Source organism: Stylophora pistillata, chromosome 7, assembly GCF_964205215.1.
Source record: "Stylophora pistillata chromosome 7, jaStyPist1.2, whole genome shotgun sequence".
Classification (NCBI taxonomy): domain Eukaryota; kingdom Metazoa; phylum Cnidaria; class Anthozoa; order Scleractinia; family Pocilloporidae; genus Stylophora; species Stylophora pistillata.
In genome coordinates, this window is record NC_142525.1 from 27,343,920 (window position 1) to 27,361,468 (window position 17,549).

Genomic DNA, 17,549 nt, shown 5'->3' on the forward strand with positions numbered 1-17,549 from the left:
TGGGTGGGAATTGGCCCTGAAAAGCCCCCATGGGGAGTGGTCAACTAACCTATGTATGCATGTATGTATGTATGTATGTATGTATGTGTGTGTGTGTGTGTGTGCGTGCGTGCGTGCGTGCGTGGGTGTGTATATATGTATGTGTGTGCGTGGGTGCGTACATGCATGCGTGGGTGTGTATGTATGTATGTATGTATGTATGTATGTATGACAAGAATTACATGGCAGATAGTAAGGAGAAGCTCTAATGAGGTCTTTGGAGTGAAAGGGTTTAAATCAATAAGATTCTTTTGACTGACAATAATTGACTGGTTTGAAATAGAGGTAACAGAAGCCATTAAAAGCATTTGCAGCCCAAAAAGCCCTCCCAGGGGTTTGGGGCAGATGAATTTTCTCTAACAATGACTGATTTTGATTCATAGGCTGTACCAATGAGCCCAATGCGCGAAAAAGGGATTTCCAAACAGGGCTTCCTTACCAAGGCCCCATTCCATGGTGAAAGTAACGGTACACCCGGAGCAAAGGTACACACTTGTGCTTTTGGATTTACTTTGGTTTGTTTCTTGTTCGAAATTTTTCAAGAGGGAGTTCTTCCTAGTAATAGGCTAAAGGAGATGGGGTCGCATTTTCACAACTGGGTTGACTATCAAAGAGTTGCATTTTCAATAGGGTCGCACATTTTCGGGATTTTTGGGGTAAGAAAGTACTGGTAAATAGGGAAGATTTGTGAATAAAAAGTGGTAACCTTATTACCAGAAGTGACTAGAATGATGTCTCTAATTTGTCACCGAAGAGGCTTATGGGATTGGGGTCAGAGAAGCCAGCAGCACATGCTCGGCAAAAATTGATCTAAGTAACCTTCCCCCCCCCCCCCCCACCCACCCCCTCCAGACTTTTTTCGCTATACATAACCATTACTCGGGGGTACTTTTCGAAACTCAGTTGAAAACTGCCCTATCGATGGAAACTGATTTTCCTGTTATTCTCAATGTAAACCTCAATCTGCAGAACTTCAAGCGAAGATGGTTTAATTTAAAGCAAATATCAAACGATGGCTCGTACGTTTTGGAATACAAGAGGGTAGTAGAACCATGTTTTTATTCTATGAAAAGTAGCAACTGTGAGAAGTAGTTAGCCAACATAACATTAGGGATAACGATGATAAAGGTAAGTTAGGAAAATCACATGAACGTGAGTGCACTTCGTGATTTATGGGCAAAAGAGATGTTTTAAACCCGCTTCTTTTATTGCACGAGCCGTTTATCAATCAGGAACGAGATATCTTGTTGGGTATTTATTAACCATGTCACGACAACGAGTACGATGACCTCTACCCATGAACAGGACTTTCAACAACTTTTTCCATAAGCGCCTGCCGATGGTGAACTAGGAGGCTGTGCACGCGAGCCTGCTCGCAGTCTCAACAGACGGTGGTTAGATGTCTTACAGGCGGTGGCAAACCCGCGCCGGTAAACCCGCGCCGGTAAACCCGCGCCGGTAAACCCGCGCCGGTAAACCCGCGCCGGTAAACCCGCGCCGGTAAACCCGCGCCGGTAAACCCGCGCCGGTAATGGGCTTTTATTGAAATCACAGCATCATAGTAGCGGGGAACACAACTGATAATTGTTGAAACGATGATTGTAATGGGAAGTTAAAGTCGAGCACCGGACAGAGAACATTTTACAACCATATGGTGCAAATCTGGAACAAATTAGATAGTACTCTCCAAACTGCAAAATCGATTTCCACTTTTTAGTTTTACTTGAAAAATAAATTGATTACTGCCATTTTAACTAGCACGATTTGATGGTTTGCTATTATATTTTAGTAGTTACTATATAATTAATTTTGAATAGTTTATTGTTTATCGCGTCCTTCCTTTTTAATTAAATCGTAAGCTACTTCTTTAAGTTAACTAGTTCAGTTGTCTTGCATTGTCACTGAAAAGCCCCAGGAGTGTCAGGGAGGTATTAGAGAGATTTAGCACCGCGTTTACGTCAAACGGCAAACGTCAGCTTACCCTTTCACGTTTCACGTTTCACGTAAAATAGCGTGAACCTTACTGCTTTAGCTTTGCGTGAGCTCACCGGCGTCATGGTGGATTCGAATGTACCCTTGTATGAATTACAAGGAATAGTTTTGGTGCGCTTTTTCCGGCAATTAACTTCTACTCTGTAAGAGAAAAAGGGGAGTAAATCCTACGTACACGGCAAACGCGAAACAGGTTACTTTCACGCAGAAACGGCAAAGCGTAGCCGGCAAACGTGAAAAAATGGCGGGAAAAAATAAGGTCACGTGGTCACTCCTGTTCGCGTTTCATGTAAACGCGGAACTAAATCTCTCTATTGTTATTTGTATTGTTAATAGAATGGTAACCATAACGGTTATGACTTATGCTTTTTGGTGTTTTACCCAGGATGATCTCAACACCAGTATGGCTAGAGGGGTGCTTTATTTAGATGCGTGTACTCACATTACCAAGGTAAAGTTATTTTTTTGTTCTATCATTATACATGTACGACAGCGACGATAACGCTAAGCTACTCTACACGTAGTTACCTTTTGACCAAGATTCCAGCAATGACAAAGAACAACTCCCAGACCTTGAGAATTTTTGGAAGAAATGTTAGACTTGAAATTGAAATAACATACACTTTGAATCTTTAACCCCTAAAGACCGAATACCGTCTGATTTCTTTTTACATTGTCATCCGCAGAATGAAACGTTAACGGCATGACAGTATAGGAAATGATCGCCAACTAAAGAAGCTCTCGATTGATAAACAGATTTCTCTTTTCAGAATTGTAGGAAATGTCTAAAGGATAGTATGAGCGAATAATTATGCTCACTGATGTCAGAGGTGTGAAGGCTCAAACGAGACTTCGAGAGAGATTTTGACGAGATTTTGGCCTGACGAGATTTTGAGATCGGTCAAAAGTTTGCGGAACTCAGCAGTTTTTAGCGCTTTATTTATTTACCAGTTTAAGTCCTCACTCTCAACAGAACATTACGGACTGCAACCCACCCATCCCACCCCAGGGGAGGACATTCATCACACAGTGATCTCGTGCGTGGGAAATTAACGTCTCCTACCCCTAACCCTGCAGGAGACGGGACCTACGGTTTATTCGTCCTTATCCGGGAAGACTAGAATGTCTATCCATTTCCTGATATTATAGAAAGGTAGCACATTCTCCTCAGGAATTTTAAGACCTTGAGTGGCTCAAACCCTCGACCTCCCGCTCAACAGTCCAGCGCTCTAATCCATTCAGCTAACCGGGGGCGCTTTAAGCTGTAACATCAGTATGTATGTTGAATACTGTATTCCTCCATACTGTTCTCTATACATTTGTTAAGATATAGACGAGAAGAATTAATCTGACAATCAAGACTAGAGCTTCTTAGCTGGTGATCATTTCCTTCAGTCATGTACTGAAGGACAAATTGGATTTAAGTCATTCCTCGGATTTAAAGGTTTGAGGTACCATTCGCCACCGCTATAGCTTGGATTTCAAGCAGGTCTACGAATGCAGGATACATCACTGTTTGAAGTGGTGGATACGTTTGTAATGTTTTGGCCCCGGTTGTTCAAAGAGCGGATAACGCCATCCAAACGGACAAATCGCTGTCTAGTGGATAAGTGTTACCAAAACGCACTGCGCCATCCACCGGATAGAGATCTATTCAGTGGATAGCGCTATCCACCCTTGGAACCGGGGCTAAGGCGATAGTTGCGAACTAACTGATCATCACCAATATTTCAGGGAGTGAGGGGACGAATGCACGGATTTGAACTTCACATTCAAGACAAACTGTATACCTTGATTGCTGACAGTCAGTCGGACATGGAGTCGTGGATTTCAGCCCTGTGCAAAGTCACTGGAATAGATATGGACACGAGCAGTAAATCTTCCGGCTTCAACTTAGTTGGTAAGGTGAAAGCACCGAAACTGCATCAATCTTTAAGAGAAAGTCTCAAGAGCAGCAAACATCCAGAACTTCTTGAATTTGCGAAGGAAACAGAAGTTTTGAACGCGAAACGAAGGAAAGATGGACGGAAGAAACTCTTTTCGCTAGTACACGACTTGGACAACAACGGTACTTGCGTGAATTACGACGACGCTCGAATAGATGCGAACGTTTTCCAACAACACTTTGGAATGCGTTTATTGTTAGAATGCGAGGAACTGAAGTTTCGTCTGTTGAGAACTATGCATGACTGCAGCGAGGCGAACATTGAGCCATTCTTTTTGTCTATTGCGTTGTTTGACGCCAAACTAGGAGCTAAGATTTCGGAAGATTTCCACTGTGATCTGAATGACGCGTCCACCGAGGAAATGCTCCACGGCTCGGATCTAATTGAGAACGGTCATGCAAATGGGAATGGAGTGGATCATCCGGCAGTGAATAGCCGAGAATTGGAATATACCTGTCCAAGAAAGGTATGACGAGTTTGTGAAACTTCGCGGTTTAATTGAGAACTTTTTTACCCCCTATTTTTTGCATATTATGTGCGGATAATTAGCGTGCAACATATGGGTAACACGCAGGAATCATACGCGTTTGATGCGCGTGCAAAACGCGTTTAATGTCGCCCTCTTCTCTATGCCTATCACTATCTTGCATTATTTTTTGTTAGGCAATTTTCTCCATAACAAATCCCCACCAGGAGGTCTACTTGGTAATTAGGATAGAGAAAGTTTTGCAAGGAAGCATTAGTTCTTGTGTCGAACCATACCTCAAGTCAGGTGACACTAAAAAGATTGCACAAAAGGCACATAAGCTGGCCGAGATATGCTGTAAAAGTCTGGGACAATATGCAATGCCATTTGCTTGGGCAGCAAGGTTAGCTTTTATTTATTTATTTATTTATATTTTTTTTCATTGCTGATTGCACAGTTAGTCTAACGGTTATATTCAAACGAGTTCTTAAGGCCAGTGTGCCACATGCTATGTTTGGACGCAACCGGCATTTCTGGGTCAAGGAAATTAAGGGTAGTCTTGTTACCATGACTGGGTCCATTACATCAAGTGTGGTATTGTTACCATAGCTGGTTTCAGTACATCAAGTGTAGTGTTGTTACCATGACTGGGTCCCGTTCATCCTGCCTTGTTATCAAGGGAAAAAAAAAACGCAAATAGAACATAGACAAGGAATTGTTTACGTGGTTGACCCGTAGTGTTTGTGTCTCCTCTTGTTTTCTTTCTTTAACCTTCAACTCTCTAGAATGACAAGCTTGTAATTTCTGCTAACAGCATCACTGCTGAGTAAAACAAAGTGTAATGGCAAGCCTAGACCTCACATGTGTGGTCAACAATAGTGCAACTTTCAATCGAGTGTCGAAAGTAATCCCAGGTTGCTTTGCTTTTTTCTTTATTTCGCTCTGTGATTGGTTCAGGAAAACTCGCGCCACTCTCTCAACCAATCAGATGTAAAACTGAAACCAATCACAACTTGGTCACCCGCGTTTTTCCGCGCTTCAGGCAACTGGCTCTTAAGCCAATTCTCCTTTCTTTTGATTGGACGTTGTGATTCCTTTGATTTGGTTTTACGACGGTCGATCGAAAAGCGCTCTATATCCAACTGAGTTAATGTCAAAACATTTCATGTCTCATTTCTTAGGCCGTTGTTCAACGGCGACGGGGAACTGGACACAGGGGAGTCAACATCAATCTACAAACAGGTTCGTTCGCATCAGAAGATGTGTTTTTGATATCCTTGTTAAAGGCAAAGATAAATGTTAAGTGCTTTCTGGAGCATACTGTTGTTGCCTCGCTCAAAATTCAGTGCAAGGTGAAGTTTGATTAGACAATTCTTTCCATATTTGTTTTACAGGACAGAGAAAAACTCAGCGATGAAGAAGTGTTGAAACTGTTGTCAAACTACAGCGCCACGTGAGTCACATCTTCAAAACTAATTCTTGAAACATTAAGCGCGAAGTTTAACTTGACTACAGATCTAGCAACGTACTATAGTAGTAAACCTTTATTTAACTAGGGTAATCCCTTCAGAAAACTTAAACCTAATACCCCATTCACACCAGAAAACTTGTTTAGTTAAACCAGGTTTAACTGAATAAAAATCAGAAGCAGAGAACTGAAAAACTAAATTTTCCACAAGATTCAAGCAATTGCTAAATTGTATTTTTCAATGTGCCACATTTGAAGTCAACCAAATATTGATTTGAGCAGCTTCTATGGAGCTGTTGTGTTAAACCATGTTTAACAAAACAGCTTTAAAGCATGTTTAAGCTTTGGTGTGAATGGGGTATAAGAGTGAATAGCATCTAATTTCTCCTAACAATATTATGCTTGAATCAAATGTTAAGATCAGGAGAATAAAGGAAATAAACATCAGCTAAAGAAGTTCTTGATTGTTAAACAAATTCTCCTTGTCAGTACCTTAGGAAATGTATAGAGAACAGTATGGAGAATATGCATATTGATTTTAGGGTGAAAAGGGTTTAAGAGGGCAGTTACTTAATATACATGATTGCGGTTAACTGCATTTAATCCGACACACTGATCGTGGAAAAATAATATTTGGGGTTCTTAGACTTGGTTATGTCTGCTCATTTGCAGAAAGGAAAAATTCAAGCAGCAGACTATTCCAGGAACGCTGCAGGTTTCTGTCAAGAAATATTTCGAAGGAATACCAAGTAAGCGAAACTTTTTGAAGTGAAAAATCTGAAAGATAACGAGTGTTGAAGACAAAGATACCAAATAAAAACACTTTATCGCCTTCGGTCAGATTTTAACCTACGAGTTTGCGTAGAAAATTTTCCAACGTTGGTTGTTGTACTGGAGTAGCTAGACGAGAAGAGGTGCGATTTTATCAAGCCAGGCGAGTGGACATGCTGTTTTTAAAAGTCAGACGGTTGGTCGTTTTTACACTTGAGATCAGAGATTGGTGGCTTTAAAATGCTGAAAATAATAATAGGAAATAAAACAGTATGTATTGGTTTGTTAGCCAAGGCTCAGACTAATTTTCCCCGATTGAGATTTTTAAATATCACGTTGGACCGGTAAAGTTAGCTGATAAAGAAGCGAGCCTCAGATTGAGCGTGTTTATCATACGACTATTGCGTCCTCCATGCTATATAGGCTATTTGTTTCTCGACAGACTCACTGACGTCATCACTGGTTCCCGTGAAGCCGTGGGATGATTCTCTAAACGTCCGTCCCACAGTGGAAGTAGAAGAATTCTCTGAGTCGTGTCCTGAAGCTGCACATCCGCACATTTTTTACGTCAACAACTTCTACGTCTATCCTCTCTCTCTAAACTACAGCAATCAAAAAGTCTTCTCCAAGGTAAAATGCTGGCTTAATATTTTTCTTCAGACGGACCCTAGCCACGCCTAAAATAACAGTTACTGTAACTTGCTATGTTATCTTTCCTGTTCAGGCAAGAAACATTTCTGTGAAGATTGAATTCAGAGATTCTGATGATGAAAATGCGAAACCTCTCAAGGTATCCATTTTTTCTACGAGATTGCATAAGTCATTTGAAGTACTTTTCCATCATTCTTTCTTCACTTTACTATCAAATAATCGTATCAACAAACAATTCTTTCTCTGCAGTGTATATACAAGAAAAAAGGAAGCCCTGGGTTCACTACGCATGCTTTCGCCGCCGTTGTTCATCACTGTACAACTCCCACATTTTACGAAGAGGTGAGTGCAAGAATTATTTAACTATTGTTTAATTAGTATTAATTATCTAATTATCATTTATTATTATATTATAATTTAATTATTTTATATTATCACTACAGGATTCACGTTTCTCCACCCATAGGAACATTCGAGACGAATCGTGGGTGGGATCTGGGGAGGAGAGCGAGGAAGTTTGCCGGGGGTCTGGCACTAATAATTATTATCAGTTCGAGACCCTTTGCAGATCTCTCGCTGGCTCGCGTTACTCAAGGTTTCATATTTTCCCTCAGGCGAATCGCTCGTGCTCAAGTGCTAATACCGAGGGGACTGCTCGTAGGCTATTCACATCCTCACTCCTTTATTCGGAAATGCTACTCGTCGTTCAACCGACAGTTTTGTCAACTACTGATTTTGAGGGATCTACTGAGCCTATAAGCTGCTGGTTTGGAAGGATCTACAGAGCTTATAAGCTACTCCGTTCAACTTTGATGCGGCACCCAAGCAACTCTTTTGGTATATCTTTAGCATGCGGGCGTGTTAAGTTTTAATGCCATTGCCTTTATCATCATGCCAAACCAAATCCTAGGTCTTCTGCTGTAAATGCCCTCTGAATGGTACTGCCTCGAACACACCTTCTCTTGGGGTGACCCATTGTTGTTTTGTTTGCAGGTGAAAATAAAGCTTCCGACTCAACTCACAGAGAAGCATCATGTGTTCTTCACATTCCAACACATTGCGTGTGAACAGACCAAGAGCAGTAGCGGTACAGGATCAGTCAAGGGTAAACCTCAGCCTATAGAGACACCAGGTCAGTAAAAAAAAAGACTCATAGCGTATTGACCGAGCGTGTAGGCAGTAAGGCTGGATATCGGCGACGTTACAAACGGCAATATGACCAATATCCAGCTATCTTGAGCGAACTAAATCGGTCTTAGTTAAATGGCCAAAACCCGGTTAGCTTCTTTTCCCGCGGGTAATCTCGAGCGTGCAATATGGACTCGAGTAGCCACTCACAACACGGCGTTGTCTCGCAGAGCCAGCCTCATCATATTTACTATTAAATGTTATGTAACCCTTGAAAGGAGATTTCACCCCAAGATTTAGATCTTGATACTTTTCTGTTATGTATCAAATTTTTACAAACCAAGTCATCGAAGCTGTTACTTAAACATTGCAGGAGAGACGAAGCTTTCTTTTAAAAATGCACGGATTTTAACGGGGCAACAACGGGGGCAAATGCGCGAAATGCATTGATTAAAGCACATTTTGTCTTTCGATTTGCGCTTCAGTTGGATACGCATGGATGCCAGTGCTACAGGGGTCAATGTAAGTATACAAGACGAAATGGTGACGTTAATAAACTGACACTGTCGTTAATACGTTTGAATCTAAACAAATCCGGACCTTCCCTTCTACTCTTAGACCTGAATTATGTCTAAAAACAGACCCGGTCGACATTTGAAATCCTTGTAAATTCAAACAAATGTGGAACCCATTTGCTATATGAAACCCGCATTCTAACATTGGCACATTTCCAGCAGAGATCAAAAAACAAGTCTATTATTTGTTGTCACAGCGCAAAACTCCAGTAACTTTCCTTTTTAATCTGTTGAGTCTGGAGGAAAATTATCCTGTTGTTTCTTCGTTGTCGGAAATCGTAACATATGATTTACTCAACAAGTAAATTTTCTTTCCGTAGCATGAAGACGGAAGAAAGTAATCTTTTAGTTGGCCAAGTAGCTCCCAGCGGCTACCTTTCAGCCTACTTTGCTGGATTGAAAAAGGTACCTAGATGAGTCTAAATTGTTTCAGCTACCGTTTTCTGTACAGTTCAATGTTAATCCTAAGGTACATTGTAGCATCTTTTTAATAAGAGATGGATTGTGGTAAATTATTGCGTGACGGGTTTTGAATCAAGTTTTTGATAGAATATGTTACTTTCAAATTCCATTAACACAAGATGTAATGGAATTATTGAGAAAGCAAAAGTGGATATAGAGTCTGTAAATTTCTCCCTCGGATTTCATCGTCTTATGGAGAGATCTTGGAATTTGTAATTTCACTCTCGAAAATAGAGTAGTAGTGTTAAAGGACTTGCTAAGTGTCGCATTTGCGATGTTTTTTCTGTAGCACGCAAAATTGCCTTAAACTTTAGACCAGCCACCAAATATCAGTTTGGTGATAAATGAAAAAAAACAAACAAACAAACAACTTGGTAGGAATAAGCCAGAAAGAAAAACACTATTTCTAGGAATGGAGAAGACTACAACAGTTATTATTCCTACGTTCTGTACGTTCTCCGAAACAAAATAAGAAAACGTCAGTTTTCCGAATCACTAACTCCGTAATTGATTTTCTTACAGGCAACTGGCCCCGATCTGAAATGGGTCGACAAAGAGAAACCGCTGTTCAAAGTTTCCACTCGACTAGTTTCCACAGTCAACACTCTGGTAAGTTTTGCCGGCCATAGCGTTTTCTATTTGAAAGCATTATGTGCTTTTAATTCCTCGGTTATCCTTGTCACCATTCATTTCTATTATTTATCTGTTAGTCAAGTTGTTTTTCTCTTTGTCTGTGTGTTTGTTCCAATTTATTTTTTTTATTGCCTGCAGGATCTAGAGGTGGACAACTTTTTCCGTCATTGTCAGAGATTTGATGGATCGCCAGCCATGGACATTGAGATGGTCAAACTTCTCAAGGTAGAGATCGTGTGCAATCATGTAACGATATGTCATTCTCCACTGACACAGTGAAACGAAATAGGTGGGGCATGGGAATGGGTCATTTGACTGTTTGGCGGGCGTTTCCGCCATCAGTGACTGTTCCTTACCTACACCCCCACCCACTCGTACTCTCTTTTGTAGTTTATCTACAAACCTTGTAAGGAATGAAGTTCTGAATTTTATCATGATGTCTACGTGTGCAATAAATGTCATATTCTGGCGATCAACCTTGCATAGCTACCAAAATTGTTTCGCGTAATTTTTACTTCTCCCCATTTCACTCTTTCAGCTGCTGAACGCGGTTGCTGTGGGCACGGTGGCAAGATTCCTGCCAGTTATCTTCGATCAGTTGTTTCATATTCTCGTTGTTACAGAAAACGAGGATGTTTCTCTAAATGTGGTCAGGTATGTGGAATCTCACGATGGTAAGCAAATTTTCATACGTACTCTTAAGCAGTAGAAACTGGAAAAAAAAAAGTTTGTGGTTGTCCTTTTCCAGCACTTGAAAACTAGTTTTCAGTAGCTGTTTTCAAAAAGCTTCCTGTAGTATAAGGAGGCACTATGGTCCACTGCCAATCCGGCTATGTGATTGGTTTATTTGTACCATGTCGTGCAAAATACTCCTCTCTGATTGGTTTTGTAGCACAGTGCCCTATTATACTACTGCTTTCTCATCTACTTGCTGTTTCGTGGCAGGGTGCTGATTCGAATCACGGCGCAACTTCACGGAGCGAACCGACTGGAAGCTTTGAAATCTTATGTCAAGGTTTGTATTTCTTCTGTTCTTTTGCCTACCTGATAAATGATGTTTCTCACTAAACTTTGTTCAGTTCTCTCATAGCATTTAGGGTGAGCATCAACGAAGTCCATCTTGTTGTGGAATTAGTTTAACATCTGTCTTACGTTTCTGTGACGCTCAAAATTACCCTCAGAGCGAGGAAAATCATAAACCAGAGAAAAAACCGAAAAGGGACAAGAATAGAGGAGATTGACACGAATAGTAAAATATCAACGAACTTGCAATGTAGGAAGTGACATAACTCTCTTAGTGATGGACTTTGGACTTAACATCCTGTTTTTGTCAATTTTTTCCTGTAGTACGTGTTCATCACCGACCAGCCTCTGGACAATAAAAACACGATTCACGAACAGCTCTCAAAATACTTAATGACGACGCTAAAGCCTGGCGCTGATCCAGCGGTGGTTAACGATCTCATGATGGTAAAATACGTGTGAAAATTTCTACAAGAAGGGACTAGTTTCTCTCGCACTCCAATGGGGGCGTGCAGGGTAGAGAATTATAGGCCTTGATGATATCTACTTTTAATCTGCTGGTTAATTCAATTGTTCGGTTTTTGGTTTGACAATTTTGCTTGTGGGTATGCAAAACATAGGAACTAATCATCTGGGTTATAAGCACGGCCTTATGAGTCTACGGAGAGCATGCATCCTGTTAAAGATGGTGGAACAATTGTTAAAAATGGCGAAACAATTATAGAGGACTCTTGTGGGGACGACGGCTCAATTTTTTTTCCTTAGAATCACATCGTCATTGGCTTTTTTAGTGTAATCACTATATATTCGACTAATATTCTGTACAGCATATCCACAAGTTCACTAAGATATTACTTCGATTTCGAATTCCACTTAATCATAGGAAATGTAAAGTGATCTAGTGTTATCGTGAATTGCGTTCTGGGAGTTTTGCAGGGCATCTTCGTTTGAAAAGAATTGTCTGCATAATTGTTTGTACGTTACGATATCAACTCAGAGTTTTTAGAGATGACAGTGATTTTGTCGTTGTCATTTTGGGATGTAACCTTTGTCCACCGTCTTGTTCATATGTCGGTAAAAACAACTCATGCTAACGGAGCGAAGAGAAGGTCGTTGCCTTTAGCTTTCTTTAACGTGTGCGTGGAACTGTGTAATTTTCTTTGCAGTTGTCGTGGTTTTTCTTCGAGATCATCGTGAAGAGTATGGCACAGACCCTCGTGCAGTCAGACAAGTTAAAGGTAACTTCACATGTGTTTCAAATAACATTTTATTTTCTTTCTATGTTTACTTTCTTAGACCGTCACATTCATTCAAATCACACGCATTATAAACACAATTAAGTGTTTAGTTCTGTATTTAAACATAATGACCATGTTAATCAAACAGCTAAAGTATATTAGCTTTTTCCCCGATGGATTTGAAGCGGTGAACACAGTAGATAGTTCGAGAAATTAACGTGAGGGTCGTAAATGCGGTGAAAACCTCTATTAACCCTTAACAACCTAACATCATAACACATATTCTTGATATTCTTTAGTTATGACTTTGAGTCTCCTTAGTTAGTTAGCAAGGAATTGTGCTGCAGGCTCATAAAATTATTACTAACTTTGCCTGGGATCATTTGTAGAGAATGAATCGTGAGAGCTGGTTTCCAGAAAGCTACAACCGCTGTTTGGAGAATTTCCTTCAAGCTTTTGTGCCCCAAATCATCAGCAGATTAAAGGATCAGCCTCAAATAGCAAAGGTTTTGTTTTTACGATACATTTTCTCTCTCATTGTTGTCGTTTTGTTGTTATACACTATAATAGTACGAGCAATTGTCAACTGAGTGTCGAAAGTAGCCCGGTATCAACGAACGCTTTTCTTTCTACTAATTTATTCTTGTTTTTCTCGTCACCATGTCTCCACCAATAGCGTAGCTCTACTTTCTGCATATAAACACACACACACACACAATTTTCAATTCATCCTTTCGCTCTGACGAAAGGCTAACGCTCGAAACTTCAGCTTGAGATACTCTTTACGGTGGTAAATTTACATTATCAACTCAGTTGATAAAACCAAATTACCTTGTTACCCCCAGCCGGCGACGTAGCACCACAGTTTCTTCCGAAACTTACTCCCTTTATTCAGGTGCGAAAGGAACTTGAGTTTGCTTGTTGTCACTTTTGAGTTCTCACTGGCTAATGATAATGTAAACCCTTGTTCTGATTGGTCTTTGGGATTACTTTGGTTTTGGTTCTTCGACATTCAATTGATAAGTGCTCTACTTGTAACAGAGGTAGTAGAATTTACAGTTTTTCTAAACAGAGAATGAATTTTTACCTCGTTATTTACTTGAAGTTCGTTTATTCTCTTCTTTTAGGAAGCAAATTTCCACTTGGCTTGTTTCACTAAGGTATGTTTTAGATTAAAAAGATCTCTCCAGATTATGTTCGTCTGTGAACACACTGAACTACGATTTAAATTGAACGTTTCTTTCAATAACTCTAGAACTTTTTTTTAATGTTTAGGACTGTTTCACGTACTTGGACCGTGGGTTTGTCTTTCAAATGATCAGTTATTATTCTGAACAGTTCAAAGACTCTGATACACAGGTAAATGTTTTTTTGTCTTATGTTGATTGCGGGCCCTGCTAACACTTCCCCAAGCCAGAAAGAAGGTTCAAAACCCACCTGCCTACACAGGAATCACACATCCGTTTGGGTTGTAACGTCTATCTCCTTATTCCTATTCTACATGGGTAGCTATCTTTACCGTTGGTGTTTTCTTGGCTTAACACTGCATCGGGTTAACCTCTAACTGAAGTACTCTATAAACCTCTTCCCTCCTCCCTTTAGTAATTGTTATTGTTGTTGTTATTGTTGATGTTGTTGTCTTATTTGAATAATGGGTAGATTCCAATAAGGAAAAATTTGAGTAAACTTTGCTGAAATCTGTTTCTCTGTTTGCCTCACAAAAACTATATATTATGTAGCTGAAGCACACAATCACCGATTAACCTCATGGCATTTGAGTTTTTTTTTTTTTTTTTTTTTTTTTTTTTTTTTTGCCACTGGCTTGTATCGTACAGAGTGAAAACTGTGCAAAGCAGGTAACCCGTTCCAAAACGACCAAGAATGTTCTTGAACCTATAATCCGTATTATCTTGGTGGATTCATTCTTTGAAAAGCCTTATCCATTTTCGGTATTTTCGCAAGGACTAGTCTGGTTTAATCCTAAGCCTTGCCGTTGATTTTATTTGTGTACTTTTCAGATGCTTGAATTCAAATTCGAATTTCTTCAAGTTGTTTGTAATCACGAGCATTACATTCCACTCAACCTACCATTGGACGTCAGAAGTACGTTGTAACGTCTTTTTATCACTTTTTAGTTAGTATTTTAAACATCGTACCACACGCGCTCTGACCGGCTAAGAACTCTACACAGCTTCATATCGATATTTTCTCAACTCCCATGAGTAACAGAATTTCTACCTACGATATCAATACAATATCAAACAGACAAGAATAAAGAAAAATAGCAACGAGTGGATCATTAGTTAATCCAAAACCAAATTCTCCAAACTTACGTCATAAGAATTGTATGGCAGACAGTAAGGAGAATTACTAATGAGATCCTGAGAGTGAAATGGTTGATGGATGCATCTATGGACGTCAATAAGTCTTACTATTTTTGTAATTTGGATATATCAACAAAGTTGAAATGGTAAATTGGCCATTTTAACGATTACAAAAGCTGACGTTTCGAGCGTTAGCCCTTCGTCGAAGCGAATGACGAAGGGCTAACGCTCGAAACGTCAGCTTTTGTAATCGTTACGGTGGCCAATTTACCATTTCAAGTTTGTTGATATATCCAACTTATTTCGTTACTCCCACCGACGCAGCCCCAAACAGTTTCTTTCGAAACTATCAGCCTTTACTATTTTTGTGATATCTCTACATTTGAGTTAACTCCTCACCCACTGATGCCGAAACCCGTGAGTTAAATCTATTTTTCCTTCGAAGTTTTCGATTTAGCAATGTCACAATACATCTAAAAACTAATTTTTAAAACATGAATCGAGGATCGCGTCCGATAGATAGATAGTTTAATCTCAAAAGCATTTGCAGCCCGAGGGCTGAATTACACATTTTTACAATCCAAGAAATTTAAAATTTAAAATTCAAAAACCTAAATACACATCTTATTATACCAGCAGTTTACAATATTATAACATAATAATAAATTAAATAAAATATATTAGCTATTAATGTAAATTAATTAAAATAAATGTAAATTAATTAAAAGTATCTACATTATCATTATCATCATTATTATTACTATCTTTATCACGCGTGCCGTAACAAAAGTAAAGGATATCGTATCGATAAAAATCTAGCCATTAAACTTCTTTGCCATAGCAAATATAAAAGTGTTCATCGTTCTGGAAGTGCGAAGGTGTGGCATATTAAATTGGGGCTTATTTTTGAAGTTATAGCTGGGTTTATGTATGGGTGGAAGAAGAAACGTGTCATGAGCCATAAGGACTACACAATGCACTGAAATCGGGCTTTCATTTGAGGGTCAGAGCTGCAATTGTCATGTCCCTTGATATTGTTGTTGTTCGTTCTTCCAGCTCTTGGCGGTGTTCATGAATGTGAGCTCACAGATGATTACTGTAAGAGGTATTTCCTTGTGGGACTACTTCTGCGGGAGGTAAGGACTCTAACATGTGCGCAACGACACTAGCAACGATCAATTCTAGCAACCTTTAAGCAAAAAAAACTATTTTAATTTCAAAACACAGTAACAGTAATCGCTTTAAAATACTCTGTGTCGTCCGCTGTCCTTAACCACTATTGTATTTTTTATGCCGTTCCACAATACAGCTAATCTCAGCGTCGTGTTTCCTACAGATGCTAAATATCGAGTCAAGAAGGCTCTTTTTTGTCGCTAGTGAGCCTCTTATCTACATATTTACGTTTTCGTTAGGGTATATTTAAAAGCGTCTTTTTACACTTTTTTTGTAGGTCTCCTCTGCTCTTACACAGGGCCGACACATCAGAAAACTTGCCATCAGGGTGTTAAGAAACATGCTCGTTAAACATGAACTTGATGACCGTTATGATGGAGAGGTAGGTATAGATGTATTCCATATATTTCAGTCGCTCTTCAGTTCGGTTGTGGGAAACGTCGGCGTTGACACAATGGTTGGCTTGCTGTTCTTAAACGAGACACCTCTCTTCCCTCTCCCTTGGAAGTGGCGAGACCTGATGATATGATATGGTAGGTTGGGGATAGGGGTAACGAGTGAGGGGTGGGGGGGCTACACCCCCAAGATGGACTGGCATCATATCCAGTAGGAGAAGCAGTACTCTGCTAGTCACGTCACCCCTCAGAAACCTGGATAAGCCTCAGCGGCTCCAAAAGGTCAGCCTCGCATACAGAATTCACCTAGCTCTTTCCTACATTTGACGAACCAGAATTTTGACCAACTTTAATTATTACAGCTTGTCTCTATTTCTTGTCGACAGCAAAAGCAAGCCCGTATATGCACGCTTTACCTTCCCCTACTTTCGGTCCTTATGGATCACGCCCCTCGTTTCCATGGTAGCAAGTACGACTTATCGAACCCAATCCTCGGGCAGCAAATGTCTCAGACCTCCTCGACGATGACTGTTCCCAATAGTGAATTTGGCGCAGACTCCAATCGTAGCTCAAGTTACTCGGCGGTATTGAAGCAGAGTCCGAGTGATTCACTCACTCAGCAGGCGGCTGCTCCACTTAGGGAGGCCACTCAGATAGCTCTGCAAGTGCCACTAGATGAGGACGAGACGAAGGAGCTCCTTCTATGTGCGTTGTACATCGCCAAGAACTTAGAGCAAGGTATGTGAAGTTGGCTCTCTTCGAGTGAGTGTCGTAATCGATGCTACAGCTAATTAAGACGGAGAAAGGGAAGTATAAGAAAAGAGAGGAAGGACTCAAAGCAAACACAACCGGCTTCAATTGCGGGAACATGCGAGTTACCAAATCACGTAGGATTTATACGAGATACTCATGGGGGATCTTTAAAGTTTATGAACAATAACAAGGCCAGACCACAACACCTGGAGCTATGTTCCCTACTCTTTGCGAGGAGTGCGTGGGTTCCGTCTTTAAAGTCCCCAGCTAACCAGTAAAGACAAGATACAGGACACGGGACTTACGTCCATACCCGAGAATACTAAAATGTCCAACCATTACCAGAGGTGATAGCAAAGGCAGCACATTTTCGTCAATTATTTTAAGACCCTGAGTGTTAGTCTGGCCAGGGGCTTTAATCCTCGACCTCTCGCGCGGCAATCCGGCGCTCTACAAGTCTAACCGAGTACATAGATAAGCTCATGTTCCCTTGAGGTTATTTCCAATTTCTA

At 40.3% G+C, this 17,549-nt stretch overlaps 1 protein-coding gene across 5 annotated transcripts in view; it reads left to right on the top strand.

The window, feature by feature from the left end:
* The window catches only part of LOC111336171 (dedicator of cytokinesis protein 11), a 57,410-nt gene that overhangs the window by 19,586 nt on the left and 20,275 nt on the right, over positions 1 to 17,549 (top strand). For all 5 annotated transcript variants that reach the window (XM_088726800.1, XM_088726801.1, XM_088726803.1 and 2 more), the window contains 27 exons: positions 423 to 524; positions 1,009 to 1,080; positions 2,417 to 2,482; positions 3,766 to 4,443; positions 4,641 to 4,846; positions 5,625 to 5,685; positions 5,838 to 5,896; positions 6,584 to 6,660; positions 7,125 to 7,312; positions 7,407 to 7,472; positions 7,583 to 7,675; positions 8,327 to 8,465; positions 8,947 to 8,983; positions 9,357 to 9,441; positions 10,021 to 10,107; positions 10,270 to 10,356; positions 10,670 to 10,785; positions 11,077 to 11,146; positions 11,479 to 11,601; positions 12,321 to 12,392; positions 12,782 to 12,898; positions 13,520 to 13,552; positions 13,668 to 13,751; positions 14,411 to 14,495; positions 15,773 to 15,852; positions 16,167 to 16,271; positions 16,671 to 17,022. In XM_088726800.1, the coding sequence (XP_088582926.1) occupies positions 423 to 524; positions 1,009 to 1,080; positions 2,417 to 2,482; positions 3,766 to 4,443; positions 4,641 to 4,846; positions 5,625 to 5,685; positions 5,838 to 5,896; positions 6,584 to 6,660; positions 7,125 to 7,312; positions 7,407 to 7,472; positions 7,583 to 7,675; positions 8,327 to 8,465; positions 8,947 to 8,983; positions 9,357 to 9,441; positions 10,021 to 10,107; positions 10,270 to 10,356; positions 10,670 to 10,785; positions 11,077 to 11,146; positions 11,479 to 11,601; positions 12,321 to 12,392; positions 12,782 to 12,898; positions 13,520 to 13,552; positions 13,668 to 13,751; positions 14,411 to 14,495; positions 15,773 to 15,852; positions 16,167 to 16,271; positions 16,671 to 17,022 (3,340 nt within the window). The remainder of the gene's footprint in view (positions 1 to 422; positions 525 to 1,008; positions 1,081 to 2,416; positions 2,483 to 3,765; positions 4,444 to 4,640; positions 4,847 to 5,624; positions 5,686 to 5,837; positions 5,897 to 6,583; positions 6,661 to 7,124; positions 7,313 to 7,406; positions 7,473 to 7,582; positions 7,676 to 8,326; positions 8,466 to 8,946; positions 8,984 to 9,356; positions 9,442 to 10,020; positions 10,108 to 10,269; positions 10,357 to 10,669; positions 10,786 to 11,076; positions 11,147 to 11,478; positions 11,602 to 12,320; positions 12,393 to 12,781; positions 12,899 to 13,519; positions 13,553 to 13,667; positions 13,752 to 14,410; positions 14,496 to 15,772; positions 15,853 to 16,166; positions 16,272 to 16,670; positions 17,023 to 17,549) is intronic.